The sequence below is a fragment of the Lipotes vexillifer genome, unplaced genomic scaffold (genome assembly GCF_000442215.2).
Source record: "Lipotes vexillifer unplaced genomic scaffold, Lipotes_vexillifer_v1.1 scaffold490, whole genome shotgun sequence".
Taxonomy (NCBI): Eukaryota; Metazoa; Chordata; class Mammalia; order Artiodactyla; family Lipotidae; genus Lipotes; species Lipotes vexillifer.
Window position 1 is genome coordinate 2,575,881 of NW_006796397.1, and position 19,803 is coordinate 2,595,683.

General features: G+C 35.7%; 1 protein-coding gene across 1 annotated transcript in view; it reads right to left on the minus strand.

Annotated features, from left to right (window-relative positions):
• Window positions 1-19,803, minus strand: part of HFM1 (helicase for meiosis 1) — a 125,809-nt gene that overhangs the window by 103,702 nt on the left and 2,304 nt on the right. Inside the window, exons 2-5 of the mRNA XM_007468524.1 lie at window positions 14,423-14,535; window positions 12,603-12,912; window positions 5,403-5,668; window positions 5,105-5,152 (exon numbers count right to left, since the gene is read on the minus strand). Coding sequence (XP_007468586.1) covers window positions 5,105-5,152; window positions 5,403-5,668; window positions 12,603-12,912; window positions 14,423-14,535 — 737 coding nt within the window. The remainder of the gene's footprint in view (window positions 1-5,104; window positions 5,153-5,402; window positions 5,669-12,602; window positions 12,913-14,422; window positions 14,536-19,803) is intronic.

A 19,803-nucleotide genomic window follows, 5' to 3' on the forward strand; every position in this document is an offset into this window, starting at 1 on the left:
AAAGAAGACATACAAATGGCTAACAGCACATGAAAAGGTGCTTATCATCAGTAATCATTAGGAAAATGCCAATCAAAACCACAGTGAGTTGGCACCTAACAGCTGTTAGAATGGCTATAATCAAAAAGATAAGAGATAAATGCTGGCAAGGATATGGATGAACAGAACCCTTGTACACTACTGGTAAGAATATAAACTGGTGCGGTCCTTATGGAAAACATTATGGGGTGTCCTCAAAAAATTTAAAATAGAAGTACCACATGGTCCAGCAATCCCTGGGTTATATCCAAACGAAACAAAATCAGTATCTCAAAGAAATATCTGTATAGCCACGTTCATTTCAGCATTACTCACAGTAGCCAAAGTATGGCAACAACATAACCATTAAGAAATGAATGGATAAAGAAAATATGTATACAACAGAATATTATTCAGCCTTTAGGAAGAAGGAAATTATGCCTTTTGTGACAACAAGGATGAAACTGGAGAGCATTATACAAAGTGAATTAAGCCAAACAGAAAGACAGATCCTTTCTGTGATATCTGCATGATATCACTTATAAGTTGAATCTTAAAAAAAAAAAAAGTCAGACATAAAAATAGTACAATGAATGGTGGTTGCCAGGGGCTGGGGGTATGGGAGAAACAGAGGCTGGTAAAAGAGTACAAACTTTCAGCTATAAGATGAGTAAGATCTGAGGATCTAATGTATAAAATGGTGAGTAGAGTTGAAAATACTGTATTGTATAACTGAAATTTGCTAAGAGAGTTGAACTTAAGTGTTAACTGTTCTCATCCAAAAAAACAAAAAAAAAAAGGTAAATATGTGAGGTGATGGATGTGTTAACTAACTTGATGATGTGAACATTTTGTAATGTATACATTTATCAAACTATCATATTGAACACTTTAAATGTACTATAATTTTATTTGTCAATTATACCTCAATAAAGCTGGGGTGGTGGAGGAATTAAAATTATTCCAGTCCCCAGTCACCTTCCATATTCTGAAAAGAACTTGTAAAGTCCTTATGGAGAAACAAGGTTATATAAGGGTTATACTTTGACAATTAGATCTGATAGAAGAGATGCAAAAACATATATAAAAGTATATCAGAACTAAGAATGTAGTTTATCTTTTCCAGAGTAGTATTTTTTTCTTATTCATCTTGATGAGGCCATTTGATATTTATCTCTTCTTTAAAATTCCAAATTTCATTTTTTAACTGTTGATTATGTTTCATTAGCTGATGTGTGTTGCTGCTGGTCACCTGACCCTGAATTCCTTTGTTTTTGGTAATTTCGTTGTGCTAAGTGGTGGATTTAATTGCAATTATCAGCATACTGGCTCAACAAGGACTTAAATCATCCTTCCTCTAAGAAAGCTCAAAAATATTAATAGATATAAAGAATAAACTGTCCCCTCTCCAAATTAAGAGTCTATTGCCAGTTTGGGAGATATTTGTACTTGCATGGATTCTTATTAGTCTGAATCACATTTGTCAACTACATTTATGAAACACTATGCAGAATATTAGACTCAGAAAACTGCAGGAAGTTGTAAATAAAGAAGAAAATGAGTTCCTGCAACTGAGGCTGTTACAATCAATTAGGAGATATAAAACAGATAATATATCTGAGAACACAAATACATAGTTATTTAAGCAATTATATTTTTATGAAGATATTAAAAAACTGATGGATTGTGATAAGTGGTCCTGATAAAAGTTAAATCAGAGCATATTACTTCTCTGCTCAAATTCCCCCATTTCTCTCAAAGTATATGGCCACAAGGCCCTACATAATCTTGCCTCCCCACTCCACCTTTGTGTTTCTGACCTCATGTCCTACTACTCTTGCTTCTGACTCATTTCCTCTGGCTTTAGTGGACTCTTTTATGTTTTTCAAAAACATCAGCCATGTTTTTGCTGTAAAGCCTTCCCTCTGCCTAGATTGTTCTTCCCTCCATATTTCCTTGGCTCTTTCACTTCCTTCATGTGCTTACATCTCAACTTCCAAAGAAGACACACCCTAACTACTCTATTTAATTCTAATCCTGAGCCCCATTCCAGAATTCCCAATTTAATCTCCTTTACTCTGCCCCACTTTTTTCTTTTTTCATATTACTCATCACCGTCTAAAATACTATATGACTTATTTATATACTGTTACAATTGTTCTGATCTATCCTCTTCCCCACCCCCATCCCAATGTTAACTTCTCAAGGGCAAGAATTCACTGTCTGTTTTACTAACTGACATAGCCCAAATGTCTGGCACACATTAAGAGCTCAATTAATACAGGCTTGCATTTATTAAATCAAGCAGATAATTTATAAACCTTCATTTTACTTTCAATTGTGCACTGTGTCAGAATACTCATTCCAAAACAAAAATGTAATACTGAGTTTGTCAATCCATCAGTTTTTGAACGAATCTCATTTTTCCTTCAAAATATATCTCTTCCTTTAAAATATTTATTTGTAACAAGCCCACAAGTGGGTCATCATGCTGGTTTTTCTCTCATCAGGTAATTCCACATCAATTTACACTCACAAAAATGAATCTATGATTCAGAGTAGATGTAAAATCAGTTTCTAGCTCATGAGAAAACTCAGCTACTAAGTATACCATTTATCACCATTATCAACACTTGATATCAAATTTTTCCTTTTTTTCTTTTTTTTTTTTTTTTTTCAGTACGCGGGCCTCTCACTGTTGTGGCCTTTCCCGTTGCGGAGCACCAGGTCCCGGCGCCTTCCCAGATCGGGGCACGAACCCGTTTCCCCTGCATCGGCAGGCGGGCTCTCAACCACACTGCGCCACGGGAGGCCCCAAATTTTTCCTTTTGTCTGAAGAATTCTCAGCAGTCTCACTGCAATTACATGTTATAACGGGATGCGGGGTGGAAGGAGCGGAATGTCTGCAGAACTGAAAATGACAACCGTACTGTAGCAGGATCAATCTGACCAAACTTCTATTGTCCTGAGGATTCAAATATAGTAAAATATTGTAAAATAATCAGAAAATAAGTCCAAGTAATCCTCAAACTCTCAAATTATCGTAACTAGCATTCAGTCTTCCACTTTAAATATACACTTGGAAACAATAAAGTGCAGCAAGTTGAACAAGTTTGACAGCAAATGAACTTTTTGGACAATAAATCAATGGACACAAGAGTAGGCAGTAGTCTAGCTAACAAAGAGACCTAAACAACAGAACCACTTCAGCTATGCTAAGATCGCAAGAAAATCTTTATAAAACTCTTCAAAAATTAGTCACATTATGGCAAGTTCAGGTATGGGATAAGAATTTTCCATCATACAGATAATGAAACTACTTTTAACTGTTTACTGCTAACCTATTTCCTACATTCCCACACTATTTAGATCACCAGAGAGAAGGAAGTGCAACAAGACTGAGACAACATGATGAAGAGGAGCACTAATGGCTGGCCATTTCTGACATTATTATATCATATATAACCCTTTTATTGTCCCCTCCTCCCATTCTAATTCAGTTCAGTTATATGCACTGGAGGCAATTTTTCACAAGTGGTCAACCAAACATCTTCTAACTATACTTCAGAATTCTCAGTCCCCAGAGTACCCAGGATTAGAATCACACATCCCTAGATTTCTCTAGCTCAACGGCCCCATATCTGGAATTCACTGTTTTGCCAACTAGATCATAACTTTTGTGGATTCTAGAGCCTTCCCCAGCTTTGAGTCACTAATTCTATAATCCTAAAGCATGGCTTAGGTAATGTAACTTGACATGCTCAAAAATATTGCATGGTTTCTCTTCATGGCTTAGTAAATATATTAAAAATAAAAATAAAAGCTTCTTGGTATTCATGGCATTAAATGATCTAATACTAAAATACCTATCCATCATTATTTCCTCTTATTCCTTTTTTTTAAAAAAAATACAATTCCTTTTTACTGCATTTTTTAAAAATTTATTTATTTTTTTGGCTGTGTTGGGTCTTCATTGCTGTGCGTGGGCTTTCTCTAGTTGCAGCAAGTGGGGGCTACTCTTCATTGTGGTGTGCAGGTTTCTCATAATGGTGGCTTCTCTTGTTGCAGAGCACAGGCTCTAGGCATGCAGGCTTCAGTAGTTGTGGGGCTCACAACTACTCAGTAGTTGTGGCTTATGGGCCCTAGAGTGCAGGCTCAGTAGTTGTGGCACAGGGGCTTAGTCGCTCCACGGCATGTAGGATCTTCCCAGACCAGGGCTTGAACTCGTGTCCCCTGCATTGGCAGGCAGATTCTTAACCACTGCGCCAGAAGGGTAGTCCCCCTACTACTCCTTTAATCATAACTTTTTTCACCCAAACTGGAATGCTTGTTCTTTCCAAACATATTCCATACTTTCTTACCCTTGCCCTTGCTCATGGCTACTCTTTTGCCAGAACAACTTCTCCTCTTTATACGGCTTTCAATGAATTTGGAGATAAGAAGATACATAAGGCTTGGTCCTTGCCTTCAAGGAGTTCATAGGTCATAGGGAAATAGTTACAGAAACAGCTGATGAGTTATAATTAAATAGAATAAGTACACTGTTACAGACATATACAAAGTATCAAAGAAGCAAAGAGAATGTTACCTCCAGAACACACATATATACTCAAAATAATTACGTTGGAAATACTCAAAATAATTACGTATGTAAATAGGTATAATCTGCAAATTAGGTTCTTTCAAAAATTACTAGATTTGTAAAAATGTCCCCAGTCCATAGAATATCCCATTCTCAGTCATTTCCCCTACCCATGTTTATACCAATACACTGTCCTTACACAAAATATAGGAAATTATCTGTATCAATTTGTAAGTAAAAATGCTCACAGTTCATTCAGTAATACAAATCTCATATCTGTACTTGTCACAGACTGGTAACAGTTCACAACTGGTACCAGTCCACAGATCACACTTTCAGTAGCACTATCACACATATTGGGACTCTTACATGACCCAAAAGATTCACTTTTCCCTCTTCTTCTTTGTCAACCAAAACAAACAAACAGAAACACAATGAAACAAAATGTTTTAAAATTATGACTTCAAATATAATGCTGCTATAGTAAACTAATTTAAAGGATACGGATTTCTGTGACAGCCTTCAAGGAATTGAAACCATTTTCTGTTACCCCTAAAAAAAAAATCCTACATACTTATGCATATTTTTAATCTTTTCCATAAAAGCTACTTCAATAAAATTTGTATTACTTTTTTGAGAGCACAGTTAAAACAATATTAGATCACAGTTTAAAAAACAATGCAATATAGTAAAGAAATTGTACATAGAGACAGCCTACTCAAATTTTTGTATCCTTACCTATGCTAAGAAATACAGACTAGACTGTACTTTTAGAAAACCAACTGAAAAAGCAAGGAATTACCTTGAACTTCATAAGGCTGGGAGGCAACTGAAAAAGATGGTCCTTTGATTATGCCTTCTCTGATTTCAGAAGCAGAAAAAGTATCACTGGCTCTAAACATATTAATGTCTGAATATTGAGGTTTCTGATTACTATTGCTATATTTCCATGATTTCCCTTTGCTCATTTCCATTTGGACAGTTTTCACTGAGCCAATAGGAGAGTCCAAGTTTACTCTGTCATTGGAATAAGCACTTCCATGTATATTGTCAGATACTTTAAATAATCTGCAAAACAAAACATATTTACATTTATAATAGTTACTTAGAATGTGAAAAACTAGCATAAAATTGGTCCCTTTAAAAATACCTACAGATTTTGGTTTATTAGAACACAAAAGCTAATCATTCTCCTAAAGTATAATTTGCTAAATTTACCACTGAATTATTTCTTTTCCTAACACTCAGATAAATCCATCTGTGGTAGCCAGCCTCTGAGATAGTTCCAATGATCCTTGTTTCCTGGTGCTCACCCCCTTTATTAGTCACATTCCTTGAAACAGGACTGGCTTATGAGACTAGCAGAGTACTGCGGAACGACAAGCGTGTGACATCTAAGGCTAGGTCATAAAAGATTGTCATTTCCACATGGTCTCTTGGATCACTCACTCTAAGGGGAGCTAGCCACTATATCATGAGACCACTGAAGCAACCCTATAGAGAGGCCCATGTGGACAGGTACTGAGACTTCTTGTCAGTATCCAGCACCAACTTTCCAAACACTGTTCAATAATCATTTTAGTGTAAGAAATAGTTCTTTATAAAGTTCTAGAAAACAAAGAAAGGCCATCGTATGATTGTAATTTACTATATTTGACTGATTCAAAGACAATCCATCAAAGTAATTTGTTCACAATAGCTCTAAGGGAAGAAGTGACCAATAGGGTTCCTAATACAAGGGACTAATATAAGGGACTAGCACCTAATATAAGGGACTAGCACCTTATAGAATAAGTAAAAGGGTGATGGCAGGTTATCAGTCTTACAGAATTCTGTAAGGAATGACACCCAAATAAGTACTGTACAAATCAGAATACTTTCTAAATTATTTTGACTATTAATCTTAATGACAGGATTTTGTATGAGAAAGACCAATCTTTCAAAAAACTAGAGAGAGAAATGTATTTTAGAACAAACTGTGGAGTTGCATCCTCCAATGCCACCAGTTCTATTTTTGAAGACAGAAAATTCAAAAGCAGATGGTTAGTCTTAGATAATATAATAGAATCCCATTACGAAATGGTATTGAAGACAAGGAAAACACTTATGCCACAAGATGACTCCTTGCTACATGCTGTGATATCAGTTAAAAGGACAGACTTTGGAATCAGACACACCTGAATATAAATCCAAAGCTCCTCCACTTTCTAGCTGCATGACTTTAGAGTTTGAAATAGGTTTTTCAAACCATAAAAATATTATCCACATACTAGTTATCTAAATTCTCTGAACCTCAGATTCTTCCTAGGTCCTCTGGAACTCCCACTCCACATTCTCCATATCCTCAGCTTCTTTACTGAATTTTATATTTACTTCCTGGTCTTAACAAAAATATTTATTTGTCCTAGAAAACTCTTGCTCCTTAAAAAACTCTTAAGTGGAAAAAACTGCTAACTCTCCCACATCCAATGTATTGATGGTTGAGAGTCTTCTTCTCCACCCCAAATCTACATCATTACTTTTCCACTCTCTCACAAAAGTATCTGTGCTGTCTAGCTATACCACCTTGTAACCCGCCTCATGGCATGTATCATATATCAACCTCTGGTCACTTTAGAATCTTTTCCTCTCAATCCCAAACTCTGCCATCATCTGGGTTACTTCAACACTCATGTAGACAACCCATTTGAAATCCTACCCTCTCAGTTTCTTAGGCTTTTATCTTCAGTGGCTTTCTCCCTCACATGATCTCAGTCACCTACTCTCTCACCTTAGACATTATCATTATCCAGAACTGCTCCTCTTTTCAAATCAACGATCCCGACATATCATTCTCTGAACACAACCTCCTATCCTTTTAGCTTGTTTGCTCAAGGTACCAATGAGGTCAAAGAACAAAATTACTATAATTAATCTCCTTATTTTTTCCTAAACCATCTTTCCCTTCATTTTTCTCACATACCTTTAATGAATTTAATACCACGACCTATCTTTTCGACCACTCTCTTACCAATATTCTAAACTCCTCTTCCCCTTTAGCCTTTTATCATACTATCTTGCAAATCTGCAATTCTAGATGAATCTAACTATCTATTGTTTTTTATAATTGCAACTGGGTGGTGGAACACTACTGGAAAAAGTACAACTGTTAGGTAGATGAGTTATATTAAAATTCAAAGTCATCATTAGAAAGACTGAAGAAACAAAATCAATGTACAAAAATCAACTGTATTTCTATACACTTTCAATGGACAATCTGAAATTCCATTTAAAATAACATCAAAAAGAATAAAGTACTTATGAGTAAATTTAACAAAATAAGTATAAGACTTGTCTACAGAAAACCACAAAACATCTTTGAAAGAAATTAAAGAAAACCTAAATAAATGGAAAGATATCCCAGTTCATAGATTGGGAGATTTAATGATATTAAGATAGCAATAGTCATCAGGTTACCTACAGATTCAATACAATCCTTATCAAAATCCCAGCTGGCTTCTCTGCAGAAATTGACCAGCTTATCCTAAAATTCATACGAAAATGCAAATAAATCAGAATAGCAAAAAAATCTTGAAAAAAAGGAACAAAGTTGGAGGACTCACACTTCCTGATGTAAAACTTTACTATCAATACAAAGCTACAGCAATCAAGAAAATGTAGGATATGCCATTGTGAAAAATATCCTTATGCCAGGCATAAGGACAGACATACATATCAATAGAATAGAATTGAGAGCATGGAAAAAAACCTTTGTGTGGTATAATAGAAAATATATGTTTGGTTTTTGTTCCCAGTTCCTGGCACAGAGCTCCTGAAACCTTTGGAATTCCCTGCTTGACAGAAGTGATAGAAGCATCTTTTGTTATTCATAATAAGCCCCTTTGAATCATACCTGAGTTTATGCTAATGAGGTGACTCTTGTCACCTAGACAGTTTCAGGATGGGGACCTATCACCAGAAAGAACTAAACTTGATTAGAGGGTTGAGATTTTCAGCTCCACTCCCAACATCCAAGGAGGGGAGAAAGGCTGGAGATTGAGTTCAATCACCAATAGCCAATGATTTAATCAATCATGCTTATGTAATGAAACCTCCATGAATAAAAAATTCCTAAATGACAGGGGGTTCGGAGAGCTTCTTGACTGGTAACACATCAAGGTGCTGAGAGAGTGACACACTCAGAGAGGGTATGGAAGCTCTGCACACTGTTCCTCTCCATACCTTGCCTTATGCATCTCCTCCATTTGGCTGTTCCTAAGTTGTAACCTTTATAATGAACTGGTAAACATAAGTAAAGCATTTTTCTAATTCTGTGAGTAATTCTAGCAAATTATTAAACCCAATGTGGGGTAGTGGGAACTCCCAAATTTGTAGTCTGCAAGGCAGAAATGTCAGTAGCCTGGCACACTATTTGTGGCTGGCATTTCAAGTAGGGCAAAGGACTGAACCCTTAACCCATGTGGTCTGATGCTAACTCCAGGAGTTAGTATGAAAACTGAATTGAATTGTTGGAGACGCATTGGTGTTGATGAATCAGATAATTGGATGGTGTAAGAAAACCCCCAGACCTTCCATTTATGGTTGATTGATTGTCAGTGAGGGTGCCATGACATTCCATGGAGAAAGAATAGTTTTTGTTTTTGTTTTTTAACAACTGGATATATACGTGCAAAAGAATGAAGTTGGACCCTACCTTGCACCATACTGAAAAGTTAACTCACAATGGATCATAGATCTAAATTTAAGAGCTAAATTTATAAAACTCCTGGAAGAAAATGTGGGAGTAAGTCTTTGCAAACTTGGATTAGGCAATGGTTCCTTAGATAGGACACCAAAAGTCCAATCAACATAGGACACCAAAAGTCCAGTCAAAAATTAGAAAAATTGAACTTAACTTCATTAAAATTAAAAACTTTTGGGCTGCTAAGGATACGGACAAAAAAGTGAAAAACAACACACAGAATGTGAGAAATTATTTGTAAATCATATAACTGATGAGGGATTTTTATCCAGAATAAAGAACACTTACAACTCAACAATAAAAAGACAACACAATTAAAAAAACAGGCAAAGGATCTGAATAGACATTACTCCAAAGAAGATATAAAAATAACGAATAATCACATAAAAAGTTGCCCGACATCTTTAGTCAGTAGAAATATGTAAATCAAAACCACAATGGTACATGTCACACCCACTAGTATGGCTATAATAAAAAAGACAGACAACAAGTGCTGGCAAGGACCTGGAGAAATCGGATTCCTCATATATTGCTAGTGGGACTGTTCAGTAGTACAGTTACTTTGTAAAATAATTTGGCAGTTTCTCAAAAAAGATAAATATCGAGTTACCATATGACCCAGCAATTCCACTTCTAAGTATAAATCCAAAAGAATTAAAATACATTTGACCCTTGAACAACATAGGTTTAAACTGCACCAGATCACTTATACTCGGAATTTTTTTCTTCAGTAAATACTACTATGGTACTACACGATCTGAGGTTGGCTGAATCCACTGATGCAGAACTGTGGATAGAGAGGGCCAACTATAAAGTTATACTTCATTTTTTGACTTCCCAGAAGGTCAACACACCCCTAACCTCTGTGTTGTTCAAGGGTCAAATGCATATATTCACACAAAAATGTATACATGAATGTTCATAGCAACATTATTCATAATAGCCAAAAAGTGGAAACAACTCAAATGTCCATCAATTGATAGATCATTAAACAAAATGTGATATACCCATTCAATGAAATATTATTTGGCCATAAAAAAAGAATAAAATACTGATACATGACATAACACGGATGAACCTTGAAAATGTTATGCTAAGTGAAAGAAGCCAGACACAAAAGGCCAGATATTGTATGACTCCACTTACATGAAATGTCTAGAATAGGTAAACCCACAGAAACAGAAAACGATTAGTGGTTATCAGGGGCTAGATGGGGGAAGGAGGAATGGGGAGGGACTGTTAATGAGTATAGAGTTTCTTTTGGGGCAGCAAAAACATTTTAAAATTGGAGAGTAGTGACGGTTGCACAACTCCGTGACTTACACTAAAATCCATGAACTGTACACTTCAAAATAATGAATTTTATGATATGTGAATTACATGTTAATAAAATTTATTTTAAAATTCATAGACATCAACCTCAACTGGGCTCTTTACAGTGTCCAAAAATCCTACCATTATTCTAATTAGTTGCTTTCCCATTCTCCACAATTTCTTCCACTCTTCTCATACTTGCTCAATACCCCCACTTTTCCCCTCAAACTCCACAGATGACTTTGCCTCTTATGTCACAGAGAAAACAAAAAATGTCAACTAGATCTCTTCTGAATCCTTAACCCATACATCCAATTGTCTTTTGGACAATTTGTAAGTACCCAAAGTCAACATGTCCAAATCTGTACTCATCACCTTCCCCTATTCTTCCTTTACAGTTTTCTGTATCATGAAAGAACACTATCATCCTTCATCATTCTGGCTCAAGCCAGAAACCTAGGAGTCAGGTCTCATATCCAAATGTCATTTAAGTCCTGTGGGAATTCTATCTCCTAAAAAACTTTGAACTTTCTCATTCCTGTTATCTCAGCCCTAGGTCAGGCTACCATCTTCTCTCACCGACACTAATAAAATAGCCTAAGTGACCCTTCACAATGTATTCTAGCTCTCTTCTAATTTATCATACTGGAGCCAAAATGGACATTAAATAAAAAAGAAAATCTAATTTTACTCCTCTGCTTAAAACCCAGGACCTTAGAACAATGGTTCTCAAACTTTAGTGTGCATAACAATCATCTAGAAAATTTGTTAAAACTTTGGATTCCTGGGTCCCATCCCCACCTTTATCCAGAGTGTGATTCAATACATCTAAGGTAGAAAGCAGGAATCCAAATTTTTAACAAGCACTCCAGGTAATTCTGATGCAGAGAGTTCATGGGCCACAGTTTAATAAGCACTGCCTAAATGTACAAAGTGTTTCATGGCCTACAAGACTCTGAATGGCTTGGCCCCTCCAAACCTTATCTCTTAGCATTCTCTCTTACTTAAACTAAAGAAAAATTTCTAAGAATAAGCCAAGCTCTGCGTTACCTTAGTACTTTTGCACATACTATTCCTTCTGCCTGGCACACTCTCCTTCTTTATTTGCATTCAGCTTGATTCTATTCCTCCTTAATGTTAAGCTTAAATACCATTTCCTCAGGAAAGTCTTCCCTGATTGTGCAGAGCAGATTAGGACCTCATATTAACAACAGTTCTCAAATGGGGGTCAAGATTCAGAGAGTTCATATGATCAAAAGAATTTTCATAACACTTTTTTCCATAATTTTAATTTATAATATGGCTAAATATCAATAGATATAACCCAAATAAGCAAAACCTCTATGGGAATCCTCAGTAATTTTTAAGGGTAAAGGGGTCCTGAAAACAAAGTTTGAGAACCTCTGCTCTAACCATATATCTCATCAAAATAATTGTGGTGCAAAAAGTATTCAATCAATTATTTTTATTTACTATCTGCCTTTCCCTCAATAAACTGTAAGTTCTCTGAAGGCAAGAACCTATGGCTAGAATCCCACAGTTAACAGAGTGTCTATGACATAGTAGACTTTGTTTTTTTCTTTATTTGCTTTTTAATATTTATTTATTTATTTTGGTTGCACCGGCTCTCAGTTGGGGCATGCAGGATCTTTAGTTACAGTGTGAGGGATCTTTTAGTTGTGGCGTGCGGACTTCTTAGTTGCAGCATGTGAACCCTTAGTTGCGGCATGTGTGCGGGATCTAATTCCCCAACCAGGAATCGAACCCCAGCCCCCTGCATTGGGAGCACGGAGTCTTACCCAATGGACCACCAGGGAAGTCCCTGGTAGACTCTATTTGTTGTTGAAATTTTTCTCATTCAGATTCTACCATACTTCATACGTCTGGACATACACATAAATATTCAACTTTATCATTGAATATTATTTATTTCATTTAATTAATTACCTCTTGCAGAAGGCTGACGTGCTCTCTCCTTTATCTTGTGCAAAATTAATTAACTTCGTATCATCCGGAACATTTTTCTCAAGTGCTATCTCAGTGCCAGTGTGATTTTTCCATTTCTGAGAAGAACCATATGTCAGCTTGCCAGCAACATGTAAGTCACTGTTACCTGCCCCTCCAAAATTTAGATCATCTTCTTCATATTCATTAGAAGGGAAGGCAAATTGGAATTTTTGTGTTTGTGAAATATAATTTGTGTCTTCATTAGTGATCTTCAAATTTGATGGTAACATTTTTGACTTCTTTCTCTGACCTACAAAAATGGATTTTAATTACTACATGTTCTCCTGGAAAACAAATTTTCAAAATAATGATAGAAAAATTTAATAAAATTTTTCAAAATAGCTTACTAGGTAAATATGAATATAACAAGATAATCTGTAATACTATATGTGATTTTGAAATACAGGTAGTTGTTACTCTTATGGTATATCATAACACTACAGGATACTCAGAAATTAGTTAAGAATTAATGAAATTAAATTTGCAATTTATATTAAACCTACATTATAAAATAAGTTTAATTTATGACCCACAGAAATAACCATAATTATAATGTTTAAGTATTTATCTACTACAAATGATATAATTATATAAGTAATTATGAAGATTTAAAAATTTATATAAATAATTTATACACAAAAATACAGCGACCGATCATATAAAATGTTACTGAATAGATTCAGTATTAAAATACATGGCACAATGCTTTTAAATTTGTAATCTTGCTTCTAAAATCAAGATAAAGGAATGCTTTCATCAAGGGGACAGAATTTTAAAGGTGTCTTTACGGAGACTTTATAAGCATCTTTGAAAGGTTTGGAAGGAGTCTGGAGGCCTCATTAGGGCTTAAAATTTTTTCTTTTTTTTTTTTGCGGTACGCGGGCCTCTCACTGTTGTGGCCTCTCCCATTGCGGAGCACAGGCTCAGCGGCCATGGCTCACGGGCCTAGCCGCTCCGCGGCATGTGGGATCTTCCCGGACCGGGGCACGAACCCGTGTCCCCTGCATCGTCAGGCAGACTCTCAACCACTGTGCCAACAGGGAAGCCCATGGCTTAAATTTGTTTTATCATTTAGGTGTACATACTATACTACTACAAATATGTATTATATATGGGTGTTCTATTATAACATATAAGAGACTTATCATATTCTATATATGTAATAATTCTACATATTATTTGGTACATACAAGAGTATATAATATGTATTTTCATATATAAAATATACAAAAACTATGAAGCTTAATAATAAAATGTACATACATGAACCTACCACTCAATTTAAAAATCAGTTTTACCAACAATATCACATTAGACCACATATACTGTTTGAGTGTGCTGGTTTTCTAGCTTTGTAAAGATGGTAACAAACTATATATAATCAGCATCTTGTTTTTTTCACTCAATATATTTCATGAATCTGGTTTCCTAAATGAGAGGATCCTACCTTTAGTAAAGGGTAAGGCAAAAACTAAATAGCACTCACAATTTTAATGGTAAGAGGATACAAATTCACAGAACAATATAACAGGTGTGTGTGATAGTATATTTTATGCATATAATATACATATGTGTGTATATGTAAGTATGGAGAGGGAAAATGTTTCAGATTTTAAGATTTGCTAAGCACTATTTTGAATGAGTCTCTAACTTTCATTTTATTCCATTAAAATAAAAGAATTAATATTTCAATATTAGACTTTTTTACATTGACACGAGCTGAATGGGTTTGGCTTCCCAAAAAATATGGGACAATTTACCTAACAGTTTATGACTTTGCATTTCTTCCTCTAATGCTTGAGTCTCTGGAATTTCCGAAATCAATGGAGCAGGTGGCAGAAACCAATCCAAAGATTTTTCATTGCCTGGATGGCTATATAAAATATAAAAGTATGAATATATGTTAATAAAGATATAACATCAGAAACTATATATTTATTGAGAGGCATACAGCAGAAGCAAGAAGAACTACAATCTTGCAGCCTGTGGAACCACATTCACAGAAAGATAGACAAGATGAAAAGGCAGAGGGCTATGTACCACATGAAGGAACAAGACAAAACCCCAGAAAAACAACTAAATGGAGATAGGCAACCTTCCAGAAAAAGAATTCAGAATAATGATAGTGAATATGATCCAGGACCTCAGAAAAAGAATGGAGGCAAAGATCAAGAAGATACAAGAAATGTTTAACAAAGACCTAGAAGAATTAAAGAACAAACAGAGATGAACGATACAATAACTGAAATGAAAAATACTCTAGAAGGAATCAATAGCAGAAAAACTGAGGCAGAACAGATAAGTGACCTGGAAGACAGAATGGTGGAATTCACTGCTGTGGAACAGAATAAAGAAAAAAGAATGAAAAGAAATGAAGAAAGCCTAAGACACCTCTGAGACAACGTTAAACGCAACAACATGCGCATTATAGGGGTCCCAGAAGGAGAAGAGAGAGAGAACGGACCTGAGAAAATATCTGAAGTGATGATAGTCGAAAACTTCCCTAACATGGAAAAGAAAATAGCCACCCAAGTCCATGAAACGCAGTGAGTCCCATACAGGAGAAACCCAAGGATAAACATGCCAAGACACATAGTAATCAAATTGGCAAAAATTAAAGACAAAGAAAAATTATTGAAAGTAGCAAGGGAAAAACAACAAATAACATACAAGGGAACTCCCATAAGGTTAACAGCTGATTTCCCAGCAGAAACTCTACAAGCCAGAAGGGAGTGGCATGACATATTTAAAGTGGTGAAAGGGAAGAACCTAAAACCAAGATTACTCTACCTGGCAAGGATCTCATTCAGATTAGATGGAGAAATCAAAAGCTTTACAGACAAGCGAAAGCTAAGAGAATTCAACACCACCAAACCAGCTCTACAACAAATGATAAAGGAAATTCTCTAAGTGGGAAACACGAGAAGAAAAGGACCTACGAAAGCAAACCCAAAACAATTAAGAAAATGGTAATAGGAACATACATATCAATAATTACCTTAAACATGAATGGATTAAATGCTCCATCCAAAAAACACAGGCTCGCTGAATAGACACAAAAACAAGACCCATATATATGCTGTCTACAAGAGACCCACTTCAGACCTAGGGACACATACAGACTGAAAGTGAGGGGATGGAAAAAGATATTCCATGCAAATGGACATCAAAAGAAACCTGGAGTAGCAATACTCATATCAGATGAAACAGACTTTAAAATAATGTTACAAGAGACAAGGAAGGACACCTCGATACCAAAACCAGACAAAGATACTACAAAAAAAAAAATTACAGACCAATATCACTGATGAATATAGATACAAAAATCCTCAACAAAATACCAGCAAACAGAATCCAACGACACATTAAAAGGATCATACACCATGATCAATTGGGGTTTATCCCAAGAATGCAAGGATTCTTTAATATATGCAAATCAATCAACGTGATAAACCATATTAACAAATTGAAGGAGAAAACCATATGATCATCTCAATAGATGCAGAAAAAGCTTTTGACAAAATTCAACACCCATTTATGATAAAAACTCTCCAGAAAATGGGCATAGAGGGAAGCTACCTCAACATAATAAAGGCCATACACGACAAACCCACCGCAAACATCATTCTCAATGGTGAAACACTGAAAGCATTTCCTCTAAGATCGGGAACAAGACAAGGATGTCCACTCTCACCACAATTATTCAACATAGTTTTGGAAGTCCTAGCCATGGCAATAAGAGAAGAAAAAGAAATAAAAGGAATACAAATTGGAAAAGAAGAAGTAAAGCTGTCACTGTTTGCAGATGACATGATACTATACATAGAGGATCCTAAAGATGCCACCAGAAAACTACTAGAGCTAGTCAATGAATTTGGTAAAGTTGCAGGATACAAAATTAATGCACAGAAATCTCTTGCATTCCTGTACACTAATGATGAAAAATCTGAAAGAGAAATTAAGGAAACATTCCCAATTACCATTGCAACAAAAAGAATAAACTACCTAGGAATAAACCTAACTAGGGAGACGAAAGACCTGTATGCAGAAAATTATAAGACACTGATGAAAGAAATTAAAGATGATACAAACAGATGGAGAGATATACCATGTTCTTGGATTGGAAGAATCAATATTGTGAAAATGACTATACTACCCAAAGCAATCTACAGATTCAATGCAATCCCTATCAAATTACCAATGGCATTTTTACAGAACTAGAACAAAAAATCTTAAAATTTGTATGGAGACACAAAAGACCCTGAATAGCCAAAGCAGTCTTGAGGGAAAAAAACCGAGCTGGAGGAATCAGACTCCCTGACTTCAGACTATACTACAAAGCTACAGTAATCAAGACTATATGGTACTGGCACAAAAACAGAAATATAGATCATTGGAAGAGGATAGAGAGCCCAGAGATAAACCCATGCACTTATAGTCAACTAATCTATGACAAAGGAGGCAAGGATATACAATAGAGAAAAGACAGTCCCTTCAATAAGTGGTGCTGGGAAACTGGACAGGTACATGTAAAAGAATGAAATTAGTACACTCCCTAACACCATACACAAAAATAAACTCAAAATGGATTCGAGATCTAAATGTAAGACTGGACACTATAAAACTCTTAGAGGAAAACATAGGAAGAACACTCTTTGACATAAATCACAGCAAGATCTTTTTTGATCCACCTGCTAGAGTAATGGAAATAAAAACAAAATTAAACAAATGGGACCTAATGAAAGTTCAAAGCTTTTTCACAGTAAAGGAAACCATAAACAAGATGAAAAGACAGCCCTCAGAATGGGAGAAAATATTTCCAAACGAATCAACGGACAAAGGATTAATCTCCAAAACATATAAACAGCTCATGCAGGCCAATATTAAAGAAACAAACAACCCAATCCAAAAATGGGCAGATGACCTAAATAGACATTTCTCCAAAGAAGACATACAGATGGCCAAGAAGCACATGAAAAGCTGCTCAACATCACTAATTATTAGAGAAATGCAAATCAGAACTACAATGAGGTATCACCTCACACCAGTTAGAATGGGCATCATCAGAAAATCTACAAACAACAAATGCTGGAGAGGGTGTGGAGAAAAGGGAACCCTCTTGCACTGTTGGTGGGAATGTAAAGTGATACAACCACTATGGAGAACAGTTTGGAGGTTTCTTAAAAAACTAAAAATAAAATTACCATATGACCCAGCAATCCCACTACTGGGCATATACCCAGAGAAAACCATAATTCAAAAAAACACATGCACCCCAATGTTTATTGTAGCACTGTTTACAATAGCCAGGTCATGGAAGCAATCTAAATGCCCATCAACAGATGAATAGATAAAGATGTGGTCCATATATACAATGGACTATTACTCAGCCATAAAAAGGAATGAAACTGGGTCATTTGTAGAGACGTGGATGAATCTAGAGACTGTCATACAGAGTGAAGTCAGAAAGAGAAAAACAAATATCATATATTAACGCATATATATGGAACCTAGAAAAATGGTACAGATGAACCCGTTTGCTGGGCAGAAATTGAGACACAGATGTAGAGAACAAACGTATGGACACCAAGGCGGGAAAGCGGCGGGGGGTTGGGGGTGGTGGTGTGATGAACTGGGAGACTGGGATTGACATGTATACACTGATGTGTATAAAATGGATGACTAATAAGAACCTGCTGTATAAAAAAGTAAATAAAATTCAAAAAAACGACTTACACAGCCTATGAACAAATAAATGTAATCATGGGCTACCTTAAATGTTTTGTAATACCTCTCCACATGTGTTTTTTAAAATGTGAATTTTCAGAGCCTTAAAAAATAAAATAAAATAATTTTATTTAAGAAAAAACAAAGAAACTATTTATTAATGAAACATTACTCAATTACAGACTCTTAAACTTAATATACTACCTTTCTGCGGTGACTCTGACTTATCTCTATATAGCAGCATTCTTTTTTTCCTTGTGTGTCATGTGATTAATGACACTGCTATGTGAGATATTCTACCTAAATAATGGCTATAACTCCATTTTCTTTTCTCCAATTCAAATGCTTGTGACAGGAATCTTAAATCTGCTCCAATATAAAAAAGAAAGTAGTAAATCATTCTGAAACTTTAGCATCTTAACCAATACAAGTAACAAATTACTGATGATACACCTGACATCTAATCATGGGTCACAAGTGTGTAAATAACACCAGTATTGGTATTCTGGAGTACTCCTAAAACATTATTACGAATTAATGTCTTAACCCAAATATTCTTGGTCCAAAACTATCTATAACCATGGAAAATCCAAGAAAACAGTTGAAACTGACAATCACTTTGTAAACCTACAGTAATTGATGAGATTTTTGTCACCCTGTTTGCATTGTTAACTACCGTTCCTTATCTTTCAGCTGTGATCCTATTAATATATAATGTTTTAATGTTTCCTTTCCAACCAAAGTTGGCTTGCCCTTCATTAGAAGAAAAAGATAAGCATTAGGTAACAAAATAAAGTTGAGAATACCACATAAACTGTCTAAGCCAAGTCCCAAGGATTTTATGATTTTTTCTTCTCTATTTAGGATTTTAAACTCCCAGAAGTGAGAGGCCCAGTCTTTCAATTTTCTGCCTATCACAGCGCCTCAAACATAGCTACTACAGCTCTATTTTCTAAGTCAAAAATCTGCAACACATCACCTGACAACGTCTGACAGATTGTCTGACAATACACCAAAGCAACTGAAATTTAGGACTATGTCACAGAGTCCCCAAGATCACTGCCAGGGTCAATGATTCCCTAGGATGACTTACAGGACTCAGCATATAGTCCTACTCATCACTGTGGGGTGAAGTCCAGGGGAAACCAGGCACAAGCTTCCAAAGGTCCTCTCCCACTACAGTAACACAAGATGTGCTTAATTCCCCCCAAAACAAGTTGCAACAACACACGTGAAATGCCACCAACAAGGGAGGTCATTAGAGACTTAATGCCCAGGGTTTTTATTGAGGGCTACTCATGTAGGCATCCCTCTCTGGCACATACCTAAATTCCAGATTCCCAGAAGAGCAGATGTTCATTATAAACCACTTTTTTTTTTTTTTTTTTTTTTTTTTGTGGGGTACCCTGGGCCC